General features: G+C 40.2%; 1 protein-coding gene across 1 annotated transcript; it reads right to left on the minus strand.

The window, feature by feature from the left end:
* Positions 1 to 226: 226 nt before the first annotated feature.
* Positions 227 to 18,583, minus strand: LOC140241213 (uncharacterized). Its single transcript, XM_072320968.1, has 7 exons — positions 18,556 to 18,583; positions 17,359 to 17,596; positions 15,687 to 15,829; positions 12,122 to 12,238; positions 2,597 to 2,896; positions 955 to 1,106; positions 227 to 562 (listed from the first exon to the last, which is right to left on the minus strand). Exons 1-7 carry the CDS (start codon positions 18,581 to 18,583, stop codon positions 227 to 229), a joined length of 1,314 nt encoding a protein of 437 aa, XP_072177069.1.
* Positions 18,584 to 21,990: the final 3,407 nt, after the last annotated feature.

Here is a 21,990-nt window from a genome sequence, read left to right on the forward strand (position 1 = left end):
TAAATCCAAAACCAGAAAATTTCACCCAAATTTCAGGAAAATTGTAGCGGAATCTACTTGATACGTCATATGCTGACTGGCGCCCTCTTGACTGCTTTAAATATAATGTTCATATATTATTGTTAAAATAAGAGCCTTAAAAAAAGCAATAATGTGAATGAACTTCCTGAGCTTCTTCTTCTCCTTTTTTTAACACCCGATGAGCTGAACATGTACGTCAGCTGATCTAAACTTTCGCTCCAAGCACCTTGATGACTGCGTCACGTAACGCGTAGAATTCCTCCTTAAAGTTGTAGACTTGAGCGCTGAGGCGCAGATATTTTTCCTTCTCGTCCCTCGTGACGGCAACGACCACGCCCTCTTTGGCTATCTCGCGACAGATTTCCCTCAGTCCGGTGGGATGCCAGAACTGCGCAAGACGCGGCGTCTTCGGCAGAGTGACGAGACACATAAATGGCGCCCTCACCCTCTCCTCCAGTTTGATATAATTCGTCTGCCAGGCGTCGGCCAGCATCTCAGCGGCCCAAATCGTCAGCTCCGAGTTGTAGGCCGTGATTCGTTCCTGTGTCAGACCAAACAACCCATGTTAGTGAAAGAATTTACTATTGTCGAATCTTTATAATCATAAAAAAGTCGATGTAACAATCATATCACATCCATGACAATATTAAGTGTTTCGCCGTCCTTTGCATGGCAGCATTTATGACAAAAGAATCTGGAAGGTTAATGAACTGGAACATTATTGTGACCTGGCACGACCTTGATGAAAAAAAGGTCACCAGTGGAGAACGATTACAAAGCTGATTTGTCGCATTTTAAGAGTGTCATTCTGTCGCCTTTAAATGAATAATAAAGAAAAAACAAGAAGTCAAACAAGCAGCAATTATGATGGTAATAACGATAAACATTTTATGGAAGTAACCATTCAAGTATCCTCAAAACAGTGTAACTCACCAAGCCGCCCAAGTAGTGGAGGTAACCTATCGCATGCCCGGCCATATAAAAAGGGTTGTAATCTTTGGTGCCCGTGTAGTGAAAACGCTTGTGGAGGTCCTCGGAGAAGGTGTACCGGGACGACACGGCGGTGCGCAGCCAGTGATGGTGCTCTGGACGTGCGTTTATAGAAGAGCGAGCAACCACGGGGGCAGAACAGCCACTTGTGTAAATTACCTAGTATAGCCACATAGATTCGAAAAGACACACACACACACACCCATGAACACAAACACACAGAGACAAAAATAGTACAGGCGAATGTAATATATATATCATATCATATGGATTATAATATAAGCTCGCTGTCACAACCTTTCCGTTTGCCATCTTGAAATATTTCCCAGCTCACGATTCTACTGTTTGTTTTGAGTGTGTGATTTTGTTTGTTTTGTTGCTGTTGTTTTCAGCAAACAGCATTCAATAATGTGGTTTTCGCTTCCCACAGTGATTTTTTACAAAGTGTAAACACTGTGATCCAAGAGTTCTATACGCCATCAGCATTGCCAGATGCCCATCTCATGTAGGCCTATCATACATCTGCCGATTAACAAATTTCCCTACATCGACGTAAATAAGAAGTAGCCATAACAAAAGAAATCATGGGCATACATATTCGGGTAGGATTCGAACCTACATAGTACAACCTCCTGATCTCTGTACAGTATCTTCTTCATTAGACCACCGAGCTTCCGCCCGACAGCCAGTGCTGGTTCTAATCCTATAGTTTGCAGCGGGTGAAACCGCGTATAATTATTCAAATTCATGCTACCATCGAGTTGTTTTTATTGCAGCTGATTAACAAATTGTCCAACGTAGACGTAAAGAGGCACTTTTCAAAAGGGACAGCAGATAATTATTATAGACGTAACGTTATTCTGTGGATAATTAATCTGTTTGAATATTTTTCTTTTAGTGATGCTGATGTGAAATTGTTTGATGACAGTCATTGTGAAGATTAATCAGTTGCTAGTGTTATTGTGTTTTATCTCAGGACATTGATGAAAAACAGCTCAAACTGAGCAAGTCATCCTAAATAAATATATTTTAGTAAATGAATGAATAAATGAATACATTTACAATGGTGTATGTAAATCCGGTATGAGTTATTTCGACTGTTATAAATGCACGTGACACATAATTATGCCAGATACGTCTATTACACCCTTGTTTTGTTCATGGACTAAATTTACTCGTAGACGAGATTTAAATAACGTTTGTCAATCTAAGGCAACGTCTCTATAAGTTAGGCCTACAAGTGAACAGCATATCAATAATCTATATAATGCTCATGTGATACAAGTGCAGTGGACCTACAAATTTGTCTAGTGTTTACAATGTTAGGCCTAATAACATTTTACTTCTTGATTTTAATTTGAATGGACGATATGTGGGTGCGCTTTGTAATTATCATAAATTAATGATCCTTTCCTTGGAAGCAGATGTCATTGAATTGTCTGTATTCTATACGTGTATCTTCTTTCAAGTTTTGTTATCTTATGACCTTCGTTAGTGACTTCCACACAGCTGTTACGATGTCGTTCTGTGTGTTTGTTACACGTCGTGCCTGTTTGATTCCATCGAGATGTGTGGTAGGACTTACCACCATTCACTAGGCCTACATCGCTCATTTGCCTACCATAATAAAAGTCAGCGCCAAGGTCTTCCAGTCTCAACGAAATCTGGCCCGGCCCGTGCGCCCCGTCTACCGCGCTGATCACTCCCCGTTCGCGGCACATGCTCACAAGCTCTCTGATTGGAAACAAGACGGCGGATGTGCAGGGAATGTGGTCGATCAGGGCGAGCCGGATTCGCGGGTTTTCGTTAAGGGCTGTCACATGACGCTCGAGTATTTCTTCCGTCGTCGTCTTGAAAGGTATGTGAATTTGTACCACGTCGATATCTTGTGGAAAATAAAATGAAACTGAAGTTGTGACTACATAATGCTCCCCGCAAAATAGGAAACTCTTGTAAAGTTGTGTGGTTTTAAGTATATACAAAGCTTGAAATGGCGCTATGGCGACTGGTATGCCTCCACGGCACCGCCATATCGTATTTGATTCTTACGTAGGTCTGTTGTAGGAAATCTACAGCTTGACAGTGTGAGACTATAAGTTCACATGATTAGTAAAAAAAAAAATGATAAAAAACAAAACGACATGTTTGAAAGTGTGATGGCACAACACCAAAATATGTTTAGTGTTTATGCATTCCTTGAACTATAGATTTCATTTGGATGGCTGAATAAAACAGTGTTCAGAGGGCAAGTTTTCGGAAATTTGGGCATCTTCACTTAGGGCCTACTATTTGGAACCTGACTTTTGATCTCTTGACCCACATTTTTCTTCAAATAATCGCTAACTCGTAATATCTTATTCCCATGACAATACCTTGAGATATTTTCAAAAGGACGGGGACGGGCAAAACAGTGACATTTCAACATTATTAATTCAACCTTTGACCCATGGCCGAAATCTTTCCTTACAGAATAATGTGCATTATTGTGTATATAACCAGATTAATTGTGAATGCACCGACTAACTTTCAAGGTATAGAGAAAATGTTACTTCATCATAGCAGATTTGTGGATTTTCACTAGCCTTTATTTGCAAAGGCAGCTTGCTATAAATTTGAGGACATGCACACACAGAGAGCAGTGGACTCGCACACACAGCACGCGCTTGCGGCGAGCTGCGAGCGTAGCGACCTCCGACCCAGCTGCGTGCGAGTCCACCGCTCGCTGTGTGCGAGTCCATTGCGAGCTGCATTTGCGAAAGGCTAGATTTTCACCTGACCTTTGACCCTTGACATTTGACCCCATTACCCTAGAATTTTCAAGAGAGATGTCAGGCAGTACATGTATAACATGAGCCACTTCCAAGATATGGAAAAAAAAATGATATTCTAGCATTATCACTTGACCTTTGGCCTTTGCACTTTGACCCATGGCCCAAATAAAACTTTCCTGAGAAAAAATCTTTACCGGCATGTATACACTATAAGTAGTACACTATTAGTATACACTTTCATGAAAATACCTCCAGGCATTGCAGTGATATGGGGAAAACAGTAAAATGTTAATAATTTGACCATGACCTTTGACCTTTGACCTTTGATCCTGAGCGTGTGCGTCCAAAACTTTGATAGGCGCAGCTTCACCCACTCATAGTGTCCACAAATGCTAAGTTTCATTCGGATACCTCAAATTGTTCAGTTACGCTGTCCACAAAATTGATTATAGCCTACGGACAACCCGAAAACATAATGCCTCCAGTGACACTTCGGGAAAAGGGAACAACTTAAGATAACATAACATTGTTACGGTATATATATATATATATATATATATGTATATATATGTTCATATTATCAGTTGCACATGATATAAGTGATCAGGGAAAACTCTTTGGGAATCTAGAAAAAAAATGAAGAAAAGTTAGTGACATTTCATATTTTGAATTCTGGCGTCTAATAAACCTCTCTGCTGTATACACTCTATATATCTACAATGCATGTCTACGCATGTATATTTTGTCAGCAAGGATTAAAGAGAGAGACGGAGGGGGGGGGGGTTGAATAGGGAGTTATCTGAGTGAAGTATTGCTGTATGACTTAATTTGCATATTGAATTCCTCTAACCCAAAATTATCATAGATAAAAATTCCAGTTGTCGCGCCATCTCCAAACTAACATCAAGTTCTCGTTCATTCTGTTCTACACATACCACCTTGTCGTTGATGTTGTCGTTCGTCTTCCTTTACATAAAAAAAAAAAATAAAGCCATTCGATGGTTGAACTTTGACACAAAAAGTCACGTCCCTTTTTGTTTGCTGTTTGGTTGCTTGTTCGGTTGCGTTATGTTACAGTGCAGAGGAATTTAAAAGCACACAAGCAAGAGACCACCACAAACAACAATTTCACTCTAAGCTAAGGGACGCTATGCTTCATGACTTATACAGAAACACGAGAATGTGTTCAAACGTTCATAACGGTGTGGTCTCTGTTCGACCGTGTTCGAGGTTTCTCGCAGCCTCCACGTGCATGCTTTACCAATGATCCAACGGCGCAAATTCTCTGGACTCGGGTGCTCTGAAAGAAGGTTTGTCGTCACGGCGGTGGTGATCTATAAAAGGATTTTTGTAACTATTCGATCAAAAACGAGAAGCCAACAATCATGGCAACTGCAAAAGAGCTCGGAGAGAATGACCCCAGCCAAGACCACAGAGAGTCACATATCGCTATATAGACCAAAATATAACACTAATGTTTGTCCTTTTTCTCAATATTACCAGTATTTCTCTTATGTTCACTTATGTCACTCTCTATGGCATAAACATTCGTAATGTCAGAGTTCGGAATTATTTCACTATTACACGTTGATAGCGTAAACAAGCACACCGAAAAAAAAAATAGCTTCTTTTCCAAGAAATAGCCGTTTCTACTCATTCCCTGAAAGAAAACCGGACAACAGCTCAATTTTTTATTCAAGTTTGATAACTAAGTTCCATCAATATTCAAAAGAATGATAATTAATAAGAAAAATAAATGTCACAATAATGAAGGCAAAAGGAAGATATTCAAGTATGTTTAGAGAACATTGACTTCCGAATATCAACATAATAGAATAATGAAAAACCCTCTTTTCTTCACACATTGTGTCATGGAATGATACAATATACCACGAGTCTCAAAATTAGGGTCTGAATTATAGACTGTTAACAAAGAGTTCCGGTCAGTCGTTCCACAAGAGCAGCAGTTTGCTCAGCAGTTGGCCACAGCAGTTTGCTTATAGTTTGGGTTTCTTGGACAATCTGACGAAGTCCAACAATCCAAGGTATGTCAAAAATCGTTCTTTTATGATTTGTGCACCATTTAAGGAATAAACAAAGCTTCCATGGTCAGGGAGTTAAAAGGAAAAACCGTAAATGAGAAATAAGATTATGTATGTTCAAGGTCAAGGTCATCGCCGTATACGCTGTACTACGTATAAGCGTCTATTGTTCCGTGTATTGTTCAATTGCATTAACGTTCAGTGTAGCGTGCGTGGTGCATGGTCCGCGGTGTGGAAAGTGTTAATGCGAATACGTTGAACGTTTTGGACGGTCTTTGTAAAGACCTCTCCCTATCGGAGAACGGTCCGAAATGATAGTATTGTGAATGTGAATCCGTGGAGTTTCAAACGGGTTTTCTGGTATTATGTATTGCTCACGTTAAAACGTAAAAGTTGGATTATATCTTTTCGCGTATGTATATCATTACGATAGTTGTGTTAGGAACGCTCCACGAACGAAGTTCATGCACGCGGAGGGATATTAAAGTTGAAGTTATAGTGATACGTCTAGCTGTAGATTCTGTGATAGTCTCATTTAAGACCACAAAAGCGTTGCTAGGGAGAATCTAATGCTCGTTGTTAATTATTAATGCACAATTTGCTACAGGACGTCTTATAGTGACATTGTTGTGAGATGTGGCATTGAGCGTTTACAATCATAAGATTCAAGATATATTGATTGTGTTAAATAAGTTTATTAACCGACGATGATTTGTCTGACTTAGACAGAATATTGAAAGTTCATTATGTTTATTCTGCTTGTAGAGTACACCAGATACATAACGGCAATACTCCTGATGATAGTTAACACAGTCACCCTCATGAGTTAGTTAGAATAGATATAAACGTTGTTAAAATATTCTGGCCAAAATTGCTTCTTTAAGAAAAGAAAGAAAGAAAGAAAATATTCATTATCGTCTTACTATTTCTGTGTAGAGTTGAAATAGAGTATACTGATTTGTATGGCGTGTTAGATGAATAATTCTCTTCTTGTTTGTATCTTACAGGAACCACTCATTCCAACACAGTTGTTGAATATAATATATCACACTAGCAAGCGCAAGTTTGCAGTATGCACAGTTACACATCGCCGATACATGCTGTGTAACAGAATAAAGAACCCACATCACGTTAAACCGAGGATTTCTTTGTTCTTTATTGCAACAACGTGTCCATCTGAAGAGATTGCATACGAATCCATCACACATTGCATTGTACATGACTTCTACTTCTGGATCGCCAGATCCTAAATACTATACTGCGATATGAATTAGATTTAGATTTAGAATTAGATTGTAACAGACCTTATGGAGATGTTGTTCGTTCATTTAATCTTTCGGATGATACTTAATTTTGTCTTGTTTCGCGCGCAAAAAAAAAAAAAAAAAAAGGTGCAATGTACTGTCCTCTATTCCGGAAGGCGAATAATCCTAAGTGAAAGTCGTGACTCCGGCTCATGATCTGATACAACATTATTTTGTGTCTCTTGCCACAACGAATGTAGTCTGAAATATCCATCAAATTTCATTTCAAAGCTTTTTAAGCGATATTGCAGAAATAGACAATTCCTGCAAATACATCCTTCCTGGCTGAGCTAGTAACAACCCATACCATTTTCGGACTCCATAACAAGGTTTGTTAATCCGAAAACGACTCCGAACGTTCGTTGGGCAAAAGCATGTACGTTTTTCCCATTTTCAGATGAACAAAGTTTTGGAGCATGAACCTTCGCAACAAGCTACAAATGTTCGTATTAATGAACCCTATTTAAATTTTGGAATGACGAATATGTAGGTAAACTGAATTTGTGTGTTTCGATAACACGAACCATTGGAATAACGAATACTGTTTTCATTTTTGAATAAACAAACCTTTGGAATAACCCTGGAGGAATAACGAACGTCATCCTATTTGTCATGCGTGCACCCTCACTGTGTGCGTCCATGGAGGTTCAAGAGATGGAGTAACAACAGTGTTATTCCCTTTGATCCGATGTTTGATGCCGCCTTTATGAAATATTTGAAGTATGTGCTAAACTGGAGCTGTCTCACAGATAGGGCGACAGTTGATTAATGTGGCATTGCATCATGACTCGTCACTCTCAATGGAAGATATGTCTTTATGATGATAATTACTTTTCGCTGTCCCTTCTTATGAAACATGAACGGTACATAAACGTACAGACACTGGGATCTGCGAATAAAATCCCACAAAAATTGATGAAATAAGAATTAGAATTACCCGACTTTACATGTTTTTTCACTAATCTAACATATAAATTAATAAATAACTACATTTGAAGATTATACCATATCAGTTTCGTTTGTCGGAAGTGATCGAAAAGATGATAAAAGTGACTTTCCAGTAAGAGCGCAGTTCAAATATTTTCACAACGTACGGCTTAGATTTACACTTTTTGACATAATCCTGGACAGGAGTTACTTTCTTTTTCATATGCCTTATCATTAGCTGAAATTCAATTTCCTTTAATACAAAAACAAACAAAACATAGCCGACATTATGTCAGCGTTTTAAATCCATCTCTTTGCGCGGAAAGACGGCGGCATCGAACCCCAATCATCAAAGTCACAAATGCACCTGTGGAATTATTTTGTACATCAAAAGAAAACTGACAGCTGTTTGAATGTTTACAGCCAGTTGGAGCTCCATTTCTAAAACCTCCTTGGTGCGTCCGCATCATATCTACACGTATTTCATGTATAATCTTGTTCTTCTCCTTCTTCTTCTTCTTCTTCTTCTTCCCTCTGCTTCTTCTTTCATGTGATCTGCATGTTCTATACAATGTTGCAGGGCTGCGAATCTCACAGGTCTATATATGCAGCTCTATTCCAGCGGGTGGGCCGAGGTCGCCACTCTCGGACAAGACGTGAGGCGCCGTCTGTTCTGGGTAACGCGGACAGGATGCTGACGGGCAGACACGTACCCCAATGAAGTGGCCAACTCCTGTTCGCATATGGTTGAGTATTACCCTGTCTCTATAGGTATGGGTTCTAGGTTTGGGCTTGGTAATAGGAGTGATGGTGACCGTGTCCAGATGTTGCCATTCGCTACTATCTGATTGCATGTTTGGGTTGGAGCTGTAGCAAAGGGCTCAAGGGTTCCCACTGGCGTAGCCGGGGGGGGGGGGGGGCGATGGGGGCGGTCGCCCCCCTAAGATTTGGACCGAGGAGTTGGGAGGCGGAAAAAAAAAATGCGTGTATACTGTATGCATGCACATGAAGCGGGTCTCCTTTGCAACCTTTCATCAAATAAGATATATTTTTTTTGAATATTTCACTCAAAGTGTGCACCAGATCGTTGAATTTCAATTCAAAATATGCAAAATCTCTCGTGCTTGGGAGGGGGATACCCCCTCCCAAACCCTCCCCCTCTTTGCCGCTTTCCCTAGCTAAGTACACTTTTTAGATTAAAAAAAATTCTGAATAATTCTGAGTGCACAAGACTTTTCACTAATATTCCGAAAACTGAAGGTTCCCTCATGTATAAGGGGAATTTCCCCTTTTAATCGACCCTTTCCTCCCTCAGCCCCCCCCCCATCATTTTTTTTTTGATTACCCAAATGTTGATTCCATCAAATATGCTTATTGTGCGTATACGAGATATCTCAATTTCAGCCTTAAAAAGATACAAGCTCCATCGGAAGGGAAGAGTGGAGATAACACTCGCCAACGCCTTCTTCCTGTCCCCCCCCCCCCCCCCCGCCATGCAAAGAAGTAGACTGTGGCTATACCAAGATCGCTTTATTTCAATTCTAAAAACGCAAAAGCTCCGCGAGCGGGAGGGGGAATCCCCCTTCCCCTAAGTTCTACCTCACTAGACTTTATACATACGCACAGATGGTGCACATTCGGAATAAGAGCTAAATTCCGTGATTTTAACACTTCGATGAAAAAGTGTTGCACCAAAAATTTGCACCAGATCGCTGAATTTCAGGTCTGAAAACGCAAAATCACCTTCGTGTGGGAGGGGATATGCCCCTATCTACACCCTCGTGTGCATGCTTTTTCTGTTTGATTGCTGAACAGACAGCGTTCATGATATTCAGTGTAAGAATTAATACAAGAAGACTAGTGTGTTTGAATTATACTGTTTTATAGGCAAATTGTTCAATAATAATCTACAATAAAATATACGGCAACCTTAAACAAGTGGGACTGTTTCAACTCGTTAAAACACGCAAAAACATGCATCAAATTGCACCATTTGCAACATCAAAATGCAAAAAGTTCTCACCGTAGGAGGGGGGACACCCCCTCCCACACCCTCCCCTACCCCCTCGCTCGCTCCGCTCGCTCGGGTTCAGTCGAGTTCGTGATATACAGTGAAAAGAATTAATACAAGAAGTGTATCTAAATTATACCATTTTATAGGCAAATTGTTCAATAATAATCTACACTAAAATATACTGCAATCTAAAACAAGTGGGACTGTTTCACGTCGTTAAAACACGCAAAAACATGCATCAAATTGCACCATTTGCAAAATCAAAATGTAAAAAGTTCTCACCGTGGGAGGGGGGTTCCCCTCTCACCCTCCCCTACCCCCCTCGCTCCCTCCGCTCGCTCCGCTCGCTCGGGTTCAGTCGCGTTCATGATATTCAGTGAAAAGAATTAATACAAGAAGTGTATTTGAATTATACCATTTTATAGGCAAATTGTTCAATAATAATCTACACTAAAATATACTGCTACCTTAAACGAGAGGGACTGTTTCACGTCAATAAAACGCGCAAAAACATGCATCAAATTGCACCATTTGCAACATCAAAATGCAAAAAGTTCTTATCGTGGGAGGGGGGACACCCCCCTCCCACACCCTCCCCTCCCCCTCGCTCGCTCCGCTCGCTCGGGTTCAGTCGCGTTCATGATATAAAATATACTGCAATCTTAAACAAGTGGGACTGTTTCACGTCGTTAAAACATGCATCAAATTGCACCATTTGCAAAATCAAAATGTAAAAAGTTCTCACCTTGGGAGGGGGAAACCCCCCCCCCCCCTCCCACACCCTCCCCTACCCCCTCGTTCGCTCCGCTCGCTCGGGTTCAGTCGCGTTCATGATATTCAGTGAAAAGAATTAATACAAGAAGTGTATTGGAATTATACCATTTTATAGGCAAATTGTTCAATGATAATCTACTCTAAAATATACTGCAATCTTAAACAAGTGGGACTGTTTCACGTCGTTAAAACACGCAAATACATGCATCAAATTGCACCATTTGCAAAATCAAAATGTAAAAAGTTCTCACCGTGGGAGGGGGGAAACCCCCCTCCCACACCCTCCCCTACCCCCTCGCTCCATCCGCTCGCTCGGGTTCAGTCGCGTTCATGATATTCAGTGAAAAGAATATTTGAATTATACCATTTTATAGGCAAATTGTTCAATAATAATCTACACTAAAATATACTGCTATCTTAAACAAGTGGGACTGTTTCACGTCGATAAAACGCGCAAAAACATGCATCAAATTGCACCATTTGCAACATCAAAATGCAAAAAGTTCTTATCGTGGGAGGGGGGACACCCCCCTCCCACACCCTCCCCTCCCCCCTCGCTCGCTCCGCTCGCTCGGGTTCAGTCGCGTTCATGATATTCAGTGAAAAGAATTAATACAAGAAGTGTATCTAAATTATACCCTTTTATAGGCAAATTGTTCAATAATAATCTACATCAAAATAAACTGCTACCATAAACAAGTGGGACTGTTTCACGTCGATAAAACGCGCAAAAACATGCATCAAATTGCACCATTTACAACATCCAAATGCAAAAAAAGTTCTTACCGTGGGAGGGGGGACACCCCCCTCCCACACCCTCCCCCCCCCCCCCCCTCGCTCGCTCCGCTCGCTCGGGCTCGGTCGCTTCGCTCCCTCGCAGACTAACCGCCCCCCCCTAAGATGAAATCCTGGCTACGCCGTTGAGGGTTCCTGCATGCCAACTGAAAGGACGACGAGGGCGAATGTCAAGGGTCCAAGGGATACATTTTTCTTGATTCGGGTGTGAAGAATATTTGAAGGGTCTTGGGTGGCCTTCCCTACCAGCTTCAAGTGAGATTTTCTCTGCGTAGAGATGGTGGGGCGATGCCTTACAGTGCAGGCAAGCGCTCGAATCCTCGTGGTGAGCCCCGGAAACGGCAACTTTGCAGGCGAATGAGAACACCTGATCTGCTTACTGCTACTGCTACTATTCATGCCTGACAAAAGCTATCAAATCCTTTTGATTCGTTCAAATCTCTTGTTTTCATAATGCGTATGTTACGTCGACTTTCGTCTTACCCGGTCTCCGACTGGTGAGAATCTGCACCGTCTGCTCCACCGACGTGTATGTGTGATTCGTCATCAATATCTGATCGCCAGCCTCGAAGTGGAAAGATTGCAGGATACTGTTGGTTGCTGCAGGTTGAGACAGTCAAGAGAGTTATATGATAACGGTGTGAAAGTTGGGGATTCGGAGATGACCATGAAATGCTTCATTATTGTTTGTCTCCCGAAATCAAAGTATTCAACATCTACGACAGCGTGTCGAGGGTGGACTTATATTCAGACAGTTCCCTATACCCAACACACAAACACACACACACACACACACACGCACATACGCAAACATACACGAGAGAGAGAGAGAGAGAGAGAGACGCACTCACAGTTTTTATGGACAGTGTATGTACAATGTATCCTACTGTCTGTAAGTTTTTATGATCAATGCTTTGAAAAATATGTGAAAGGAGAAAAGCCGGTCAAACTTCAATATGACTCCGATAACAGAGTAAAATCGTACAAGCATAGTTTAGAAGTTTATACAAATCCAGGACATGAAAAAAGGAAGTTGCCAAATAATTGCAGAATTTCACAAGTTTTCACGAGACAGACATGGTTGCAAAATAGTGGAGTTAATGACGACATTACCTCACCATATTCTCACTGAGCTTGTATCATTATATCTTCATCATCATCACACCTATTTCTTATTTTGAACGTATGCACAATATGTCTAGAAAACAAGGCAAGTGCCAAATTGTGTCTCGCCCATTCGCGTACAAGAAATTAATGTTAATCTAATTCCCGGAAATTCATTGACCCGCCTATGACCTTTGACCTGGTGGTGACCTTCAACTCCCCAAGGGACATTTACCATCCAAGTTTGGTCCCATTTGGACAAAGGGATAAAAAATTAAGAGCCATAATCGAAATGCGCCGTAAAAACTTAACATTGGGCCCTAAAAGTTTGTTGACCCCTGTCTGTGACCTCTGAACTTGTGGTGACCTTCAACTCCTCAAGGGACATCTACCATCCAAGTTTAGTCACAAATGGAGTTATGGATCAAAAGTTATGACCCATAATAGAAACGCGCCATAAAAACTTAACATTGGGCTCTAAAAGTTCGTTGACCCCTGCTTGTGATCTTTAACCTTGTGGTGATCATCTACTCCCCAAGGGACATCTACCATCCAAGTTTAGTCACAAACGGACCTATGGATCACCTATGGTGGGCTCGACAAAAACGGCTCCAGCGTATCTCTGCGAATTTCTACAAATAGCTAATGAATACAAAGAACATCAAACATCGATTTTCTTTTTAAGATTAAACGGAAGGAATCTCCTAACTGTTCCCTATATGATAAAAAGGAGGAAACAATTGTTCATTTATTTTGTGAATGTGAAAAGGTTACCCCTATTTGGCAGGACCTCCTTGTCATAATTTCACGGTATAACCGTTCAATCATTAATGTAACCAATTTTGAAAAGCTTTTTGGATTTGGTAATGATAAATTTGTTTCATATTTATTTCTATTAATGAAATATCATATCTACAGTTGCAAGTTTAGTAATAGTCTCCCCAATATAGTAGCACTCAAATCTTTTGTTAAAAAAACAGAAGGAAATTGAATATTACATAGCAAAAAAGAAAAATAAATTAACTTCCCATTTCAAGAAATGGCGTTTTGAAATTTAACGCCTCCATGCAATCCTCATGCCATTGTAATAGACCAAGTACATTGACTGCTTATTGGTGTCATATTTTGTTTGTTTGTTTGGTTGGGGTTTTTTGTATATAGAAGGCCATATTGCGTTATTCATTTGTAGTCGCATGTAGTGCATGTAGTACAATATACACTGTACTAGTAACGCTGCCATTTGTTGTCGATTCGGACTTTTCAGGGGCGATTTCTGAGATGGTAGCTTTCTTTGGCATTGACGTGACCTGACCTGTGAATTGATAATGATTGTTTTTAAACTTTACCATCGGATGTAGGGTTTGCAGGACATCTTACAGAGTGCATTGTGGCTGGAATGGGCCAGGTCGGGTGGTGGGGTGATCTACATTGCATTAAAGGGTATGTGTGTGGGGGGTGAGTGTATATGTGTTGAGACAAGGATGTGTGGGGTGTGTGTGTGTGGGGGGGGGGAGGTGTAGTTGTTGTGGAAGTTCAAGTTATGTTTGGGTAATGCAGATCCTCTCGCCCCCTGGTTTGGCTTGTTCCGGTCTCTGCAGTGCACGCACTTTTTTTTCAGTTGGAAGGGAGGATGAAACTGTTAATTGGTCACTCATTAGTTTGTTTGCGTGTTTGTTTGTTTTATTCTCCTTCCCCATCTCGGAATATCGCTCTTGAACAAGATCTGATTTGTATATGGTAACCTAATGTTCTGCCTTTTTTGTTCTTTTTTACAATTCCTATACATTGTTCAGTGATTATGTTATTCTAATCAAGTTAATTGTTGTAAATAGTGTGATTCTGTATAATTTTTTTTTCAATAAAACATAAAAAAAAGAACATCAAACATGCCACGAACTATTCTAGGTTAGCAACGGGTGCGAACATTATTCAAATAATTTTCCAATTCGATAGGCACTCGTTTTTTCGATATACGCTCTTGTAGCAACCCCATCACTTTGCATTTGTGTGTGTCAATAGTGAAATGAAAAAGAAAATGAACGTGACAGTACAAGTTACACAGGATTGTGGTGGTGGTGGGTGCAATGGCGGTGTGGGTATTAAATGTTTCGTGACATTAGTAAATATTGCATGCTGCATGGGACGAGGAACCGGGTCCCTCTGAAACACTTCTGGAATGCAAAAAAGAAAAAAAAAAGAAAAAAAAGAGCAATTCAACAAAAACGAAAAAAAAAATAAAAAAAAATAAAACAAAGAAACAAACAAAAGGTTTTGATAGATAAAATCACTGGTAAATCTCCCCACAAACAGTGAAAAACCCCAAGATTACCACTGGAAGTTTTGCCTTCATACCACATCTCCACCACCAATACCACTCTGGGGCCAGGGGCCAGCTATGGACCCACCCTCCCCCACCCCCCCCCCCCAAAAAAAAAAAAAAGAAAAAAGAAAAAAGAGATCCTTTCCCCTTAGCACGTGCCGCAGTTTTTTCTTTTCTTCTTCTTCTTCTTTTTTTTTTTTGTAGACGAGTAACTTTGTGCTTTGCATTTCTCAGCGTTATCCGTCAAGTGACACATATTGGCAGGATATCTAGTCGTGCATAACACTTTCTGAGCAGCGCTCGTGGAATCCATGTCACGGGCTCGTGTAGCTTCCTTGCCAATCCGCGTATTGATTGTGATGAATGACATTGATGCATACATCGTGTATTGTGTTTGAAAATGTTCACCGTTTTCAGCCTGGTTCTGCAAAATCGCTCCTTTAAATACCATACAGGCATGATGTGCAGCTCCATAATGGTAGAGATCTTCACTTTGACAATACCCATCCTCATCAAAAACAAAACAACAAACAGTGTGTTTGGTCACATTAGTGCATGAATAATCCCCGTTGAACAATCTGTTATTACGCTTTACCACACAAGACATGGCATGCTGTTACCCACCAGTGGTTGCATTTTCGATGAGCAGCATGTTTTCAGGCTTTGCCGCCACGAAATCGGCTACTTGCTTTGCAGCGCTTTTGTACAAATCCAGCGCTTTGTATCTATACCACAGCTCTGGATTGGATTCCATTTCTTCAAGCATCCTGTGGACAAAGTGCATCAAAAGAGGTTACAACAGGATTGTCGATAATGTTTCCGGAGGCATAGGCCTAATACATTAAAAAAAATAACAGAAAGGTTCTATGCCTACATGTTTTCGATGCTTCTGCTGTTATGTAGGGCTATATAGAAATTATTTGTGAAAACGAAAACCACAAAAGTGCTTTGACGGAGTTAAAACCACGAGTGAGCCGATTTACCAAATTACTGTCTCCCAAACAGAAATAGTTTCATTGAACTAATGAGATACTACGATGCGAGCCTATATTGCCTCCTTGTGTGATTGTATTTCACATGCTGTTTGACAGCATGGTGACTGGTTCATAAATGTTTAGAGAGTAACAACATTAATATACAAGCTTTAAGCTTAAATGATTTCGGTTTCATCCATTTAACAATCATTATACAACTGTAATATAGCCCATTCAGAAAAATAAAAATCAAGCCAAATCAAGCAGTGTTAGATAATGTAATACCTATGTAAATCAGACGACAGAAGTTTGAGTTTATTACTTCTAAAGCTACACAGCACGCATGACTAGTGTACAGAAATGGATTTGGTGCTAAAGAGAAGTCGCTTCATTCGAGTTTCGGCCGCAGTTTGGCATTATTTTGTTAAAAGGTCGATATAATGATCATGAACATTAATGGTAATAAAGTAATTATTCGATCTGAGATGTGTACATGACATTGTGTACACATAAACTACAAAGATATTTGCGCATTTCTTGTCAGACTATGATTGTACAATTATATTTAATTATGCCTAAAAACAGAAAAAATGTATCAATGAACGGAGGAAGAATATCAAATACACGCTCTAACATTACACAATACGCATCTACAATTTGACGTTGTCAAGGAGAATAAAACCCAAGTATACAAAATGCTAATTGAGAGAATGTCACAATATCATAGCTTAACACATCAGCGAAGTTTGAAGAAAATCAGAATCCGTTAAAAAATTATGAAGTTTAAAAGTTTTGGTGCGCTGGGTGAGATGAAAAGACTACAACACTTTGCAACGTCATGTATGGAAAACAATATGAATAAAAGGTAAAACACAAGGAGAATGCACCATCACTGACCATATTGTCACTGTATAGCCTAATAAAAGAGCTCTTGACTATCCTCGTTTAGAAAGCAAGGGGAATGAAATCACCCTTAACATATACAATGCCAGTAACAAGAATGTGTACTCAACATAAAACATTAATTTTTGCGGAATTCTCTTCATACATGCATTTTCTGTATATCGTTGTACATAGGACGTACGTGACATCACAAACTGTAGTTTTCAGTTTTCTCGCAGCGATGGCTGAACCGAAACTTCAAAAAATCCCAACTTTTGAACATATTTTCCTCAATCTTCACTGATGTGTTCCAGGAGCATTGCTTCATTCCCTCACCCCACACGTATATCGTATATTGGGATTTCGTTTCCTTTCGAAGTTTCGAATAATTGTGATAGGCCTATACTGACAAAATGGAGAGGGGAATACAATGAACAAACCTCTGCTGAATTTTCATCAAGCTCTTCGGCACACTTCCGTAAGACCCGTGGTTAACATAGGCCAGATCTACCGGGATGAAGAACTCCCGCTCCCGGAGACTTCTCCCGAATTCCGGAGGTTCACGGTGCTTTGTGAGCGAGTGCGCGGACATGCTCGTGGTAACCGTTACCCCATATCCTCGGTGACGAGCGGGTGTTGCTGCACGGCACACCGGTACGAACTGCCGTAAGGTTCGGGCTGATATTAGAGAGACGGAAAATAACCGAGAAAGTTATAAAGAAGGAATTCGCCCACTGTTCTGGACTGTTACCATTTTCCTCGTCTTTTTACAAGCAAGGGTTGATAATCATAATATGCTTGTATCCCAACAGTGCAAACTTACAGGTATGTGGGTTGTGGTTAGTTAACGACTTACCAACACCACATAAAGCATTACTCATTTTGCTCATGTCATAAGTATAAACATTGTCGCATAAAAAAAAAAGAGAGGAAAAAATGGTGTCTCGCGACCACCTATTTTCTTTGCTAAAGAGCAAAGTGCCGTTATGTGAGACGCACAAACTCTTGCATAAAGTCTTCTCATCCAGCAGTGACTGTGCAGATACTTTAAAAATTCTTAACTTTTGAACGGATTGTCCGATTTCCCCCCAAACTTTCACTGATTGTGTTCTACTAACATTGCTGCATTCACTCAATCCACATGTATAATATGAAGGTGGACTTGTCCTTTAAAGGGATGAGAAAGTATTGGGTGAGGTGAGGATTCAGCTTTCGACTTTTTGCGAGATACTTATAACTACTTTATGAAATTGTAAAGAGCACACAAACTAATTCTACGAGGAATTCAAAATTTATTCGATGAAAATCGGTTTTGAAATGGCTGAAATATCAAAAATAAAGTAAAACAAAGCACTCCTATTAAAAGATGGGTCCCACCTTTAATGGGGATCGCTTTGTTTTAGACAGCTTGGCCATTTCAAAACCAATGTTTATCAAATAAACTTTGAATTCCTCTAGAATTATATGCTCTTCCATATTCCATAAGAGATCTAATCACCGAAAAACGTTGGAAACTTGAAGCCCCATCTCAACCGAAACTGATCTTTCCCTTTAACAATAAAGAGCCCTCACCCAAACCAAAGAAGTCTATACTGAGAAAACTGCTGCAGCAAAGAGAGGTATTATAATGTGCTTACCTGTTACAGAAATGTTGCTTGGAGCCATGGTTGATATCATCACCACTGTTTGCAGGAGGCTCTGATATATAATTCATGAACGAAATCATGTAGTCTTTATGACCCAATTACTTATTTTTCGTACGCTTGTCCCATTCTTCCTCCCCTGATCTCTATCCATCTGTTTATCTATTCCATCTGCAGTATCTATCTATTCACTATAAGGTCTACCTGTACTTTCCTGGCAGCTACAATATACACCACGCTATCCTTGGTTACCGGCAGTGACACGATGAACTGGAACAAGCACCAAGGCCCCGAAATGGCAACATTGTTATGTTAATAGTCCAAGGCTGACAAGGCCTGTTGCATAGAAGACAGAGATTATTAACCCTTTACGTGCCACTTAATATGCACGAATTGCACACACACACACACACACACACACAGGGTGTGGGAGGGGTGTGTGTGTGGGAGGGGGGTGTCCCCCCTCCCACGGTGAGAACTTTTTGCATTTCGATGTTGCAAATGGTGCAATTTGATGCATGTTTTTGTGTGTTTTAACGAGTTCAAACAGTCCCACTTGTTTAAGGTTACAGTATTATTTTAGTGTATATTATTATTGAACAATTTGCCTATAAAATGGTGTCATTTAAATAATCTTCTTGTATTAATTTATTCTTACACTGAATATCATGAACGCTGTCTGTTCAGCAATCAAACAGAAAAAGCATGAAGACGAGGGTGTAGATAGGGGCATATCCCCTCCCACACGAAGGTGATTTTGCATTTTCAGATCTGAAATTCAGTGATCTGGTGCAAATTTTTGGTGCAATACTTTTTCACCGAAGTGTTAAAATCACGGAATTTAGCTCCTATTCCGAATGTGCATCATCTGTGTGTATGTACAAAGTCTAGTGAGGTAGAGCTTAGGGGAAGAGGGATTCCCCCTCCCGCTCGTATAGCTTTTGCGTTTTCAAAATTGAAATAAAGCGATCTGGAGCACACTTTTTTTGTGGAAAATTCGGAAATTGTCATTCCCAAAAATGTGCTAAGTCTATAATGGGTAACAAGCAATGGAAGGGTGGCAAGATACCTCTCCCATATTCAAGGGAGCATTTTTTTTTTCAGTTTTAAGCTTTTAGAACTGAAATTCAACAATCTGCCGCCGATTGTTGGGATTTGTTGGAATATCTGGAAATTTGTCAATCAGAAGAGAAGTGTAGCAAATCTGTGGAAGGAGATTCTGTATAATTTTCTGATTGCAGTTAAACGTTTTGGTGTACACATTTTGTGTCATATTTGGAAAACTGTTTATGTTCAGAGTGTAGCCACAGTCTACTTCTATGCATAGGGGAGGGGGAGGGGCGGGCGAGCAGGGAGAAGGCGTGGGCGAGTGTTATCTCCACCCTTCCCGTACGATGGAACTTTGAGATATCTCGTATACGCATATTTGATGAAATATTTGGGAAATCATAAAAAAAAAGAATGATGGGGGGGGGGGACTGAGAGAGGAAAGGGTCGATTAAAAGTTGAAATTCCCCTTGTACATGAGGGAACTTTGAGTTTTCGGAATATAAGTGATAAGTCTTGTGCACTAAATTATTCATAATTTTTTTATAAATCTAAAAAGTGTACTACGCTAGGGAAAGAGGCGGAGAGGGGGAGGGTTTGGGAGGGGGATCCAAGCACGAGAGATTTTGCATATTTTGAATTGAAATTCAACGATCTGGTGCACACTTTGAGTGAAATATTCAAAAAATATGATCTCATTTGATGAAAGGTTGCAAAGGAGACCCGCTTCATGTGCATGCATACAGTATACACGCATTTTTTTTCCGCCTCCCAAATCCCCGGTCCAAATCTTGGGGGGGGGGGGGGGGGGAGGACCGCCCCCATCGCCCCCCCCCCCCCCCCGGCTACGCCAGTGATGAACGGACAGTCTTACCTTTCGTAGCTATTCCACTGCTTCGCCCAATTACTTCCACGACTCAAGTGAACAAACAAGCCCAAGATTCCAGACAAATTCCTCAATGCATGAAATGTGGTCTTCAATTTATTTTCTTTTCTTCACCAAGACCACGTCACTCTGAGGGATTGCAATCCAACATCATATTTTTTTTACAAAAAGAAGAAAACGAAATTTTAGCAGATTTTTTCGTTGTTCATGGTGATGAATATAATTTGACTTTTTAATGGAGTGGACAACAATATAAAGAAAATATAAAGAAATTCCAAGAAAAAAAAATCACTTTTCTAGCATTATAAAACACTTGACTAGCTGCTTTCAGAAAGCAGGGAGAATAGTAATTTGCTACCCATAAAATATGTCAGTATGAAGTTGATGGAATTTGTAATTTTCATGAAAAATGAATTTTCGTGGAATTTTCTTTAATTGCTCTTTGGGCTTTGGTTCCCTTTAAGCGTATGTTACTAAACGCCCAAGGCATTTGCTTCCCAACCCCCGCAACGTTTTCTTCAAAATCTTATTAAAAGTTTTATTTTCATAGACATGAACTCGCCGTTCTCTTGTCTCATTCGCCACATGGGGTTTCAAACTCACTTTTATTTTCTAACTTGTTATGTTTTTAAACATTCTCATACATGTCATAGTACGCTATAAATGGCTTTTTTTTTGGGGGGGGGGGGGTAAACATAGAACATATTCAGGTTATGCACGCTCTAAGAAAAATAGATTAAACCTTGCACGTGTAATAGACTGGGAACACCTTTAGGGGTGCAATTTTGCACCTTTCTGGTCGGAAAGGTGCACAGTTTATATTGCACTCCTAAAGGTGTTTCCAGTGGTCTGTAAGTTGCAAAGTTGCACCCGTATAAGTTCAAAGTCGAACCTTTTTTCTTAGAGTGTAGAGGTATTTGGTTAAAATACAATTTTGACCTTATGGATGGATGGCTATCGCATAATTTGGTTAAGAGTTAATAATGTTTGTCCGATGCGTTCCTTTTAGCTGTAGCTTCGTGTATTTTCTTTATCCGTGTCTCTTTGCAGTAAATATGAAATATTTACTTTGATGTCAACATATTGGTGTGAAGCAAATACTCTTTGGTCTTCCAATATTTATTTGGTTCTCGTAATGCAACTGAAATAGAATAGAATAGGACTGAATTTTAATGATTACTCGAATGATATCAAACACTTTATCCTTTCTTCCCCTTCCCCTTCAACAGAGCCATAAGATTACGCACCGTTATTAACACACAACCAAATTAGAATACAGTAGGGCGATTTTATCTATTGTTGACATTATTTTTCATTATGCCTCCGCCACGAAGTGGTGCCGGAGGCATTTCGGGTTGTCCGTCCGTCCGTCCGTACGTCCGTCCGCATTCGTTTACGTGATAACTTGAGAAATATAGACTGGAATTTTACCAAATCTGGTCCAAGTATAAAGTATGATGGGGCAATTACTTGATTAGATTTTGGGTGAAATCGGC

Source organism: Diadema setosum, chromosome 17 (genome assembly GCF_964275005.1).
Source record: "Diadema setosum chromosome 17, eeDiaSeto1, whole genome shotgun sequence".
Lineage (NCBI taxonomy): Eukaryota > Metazoa > Echinodermata > Echinoidea > Diadematoida > Diadematidae > Diadema > Diadema setosum.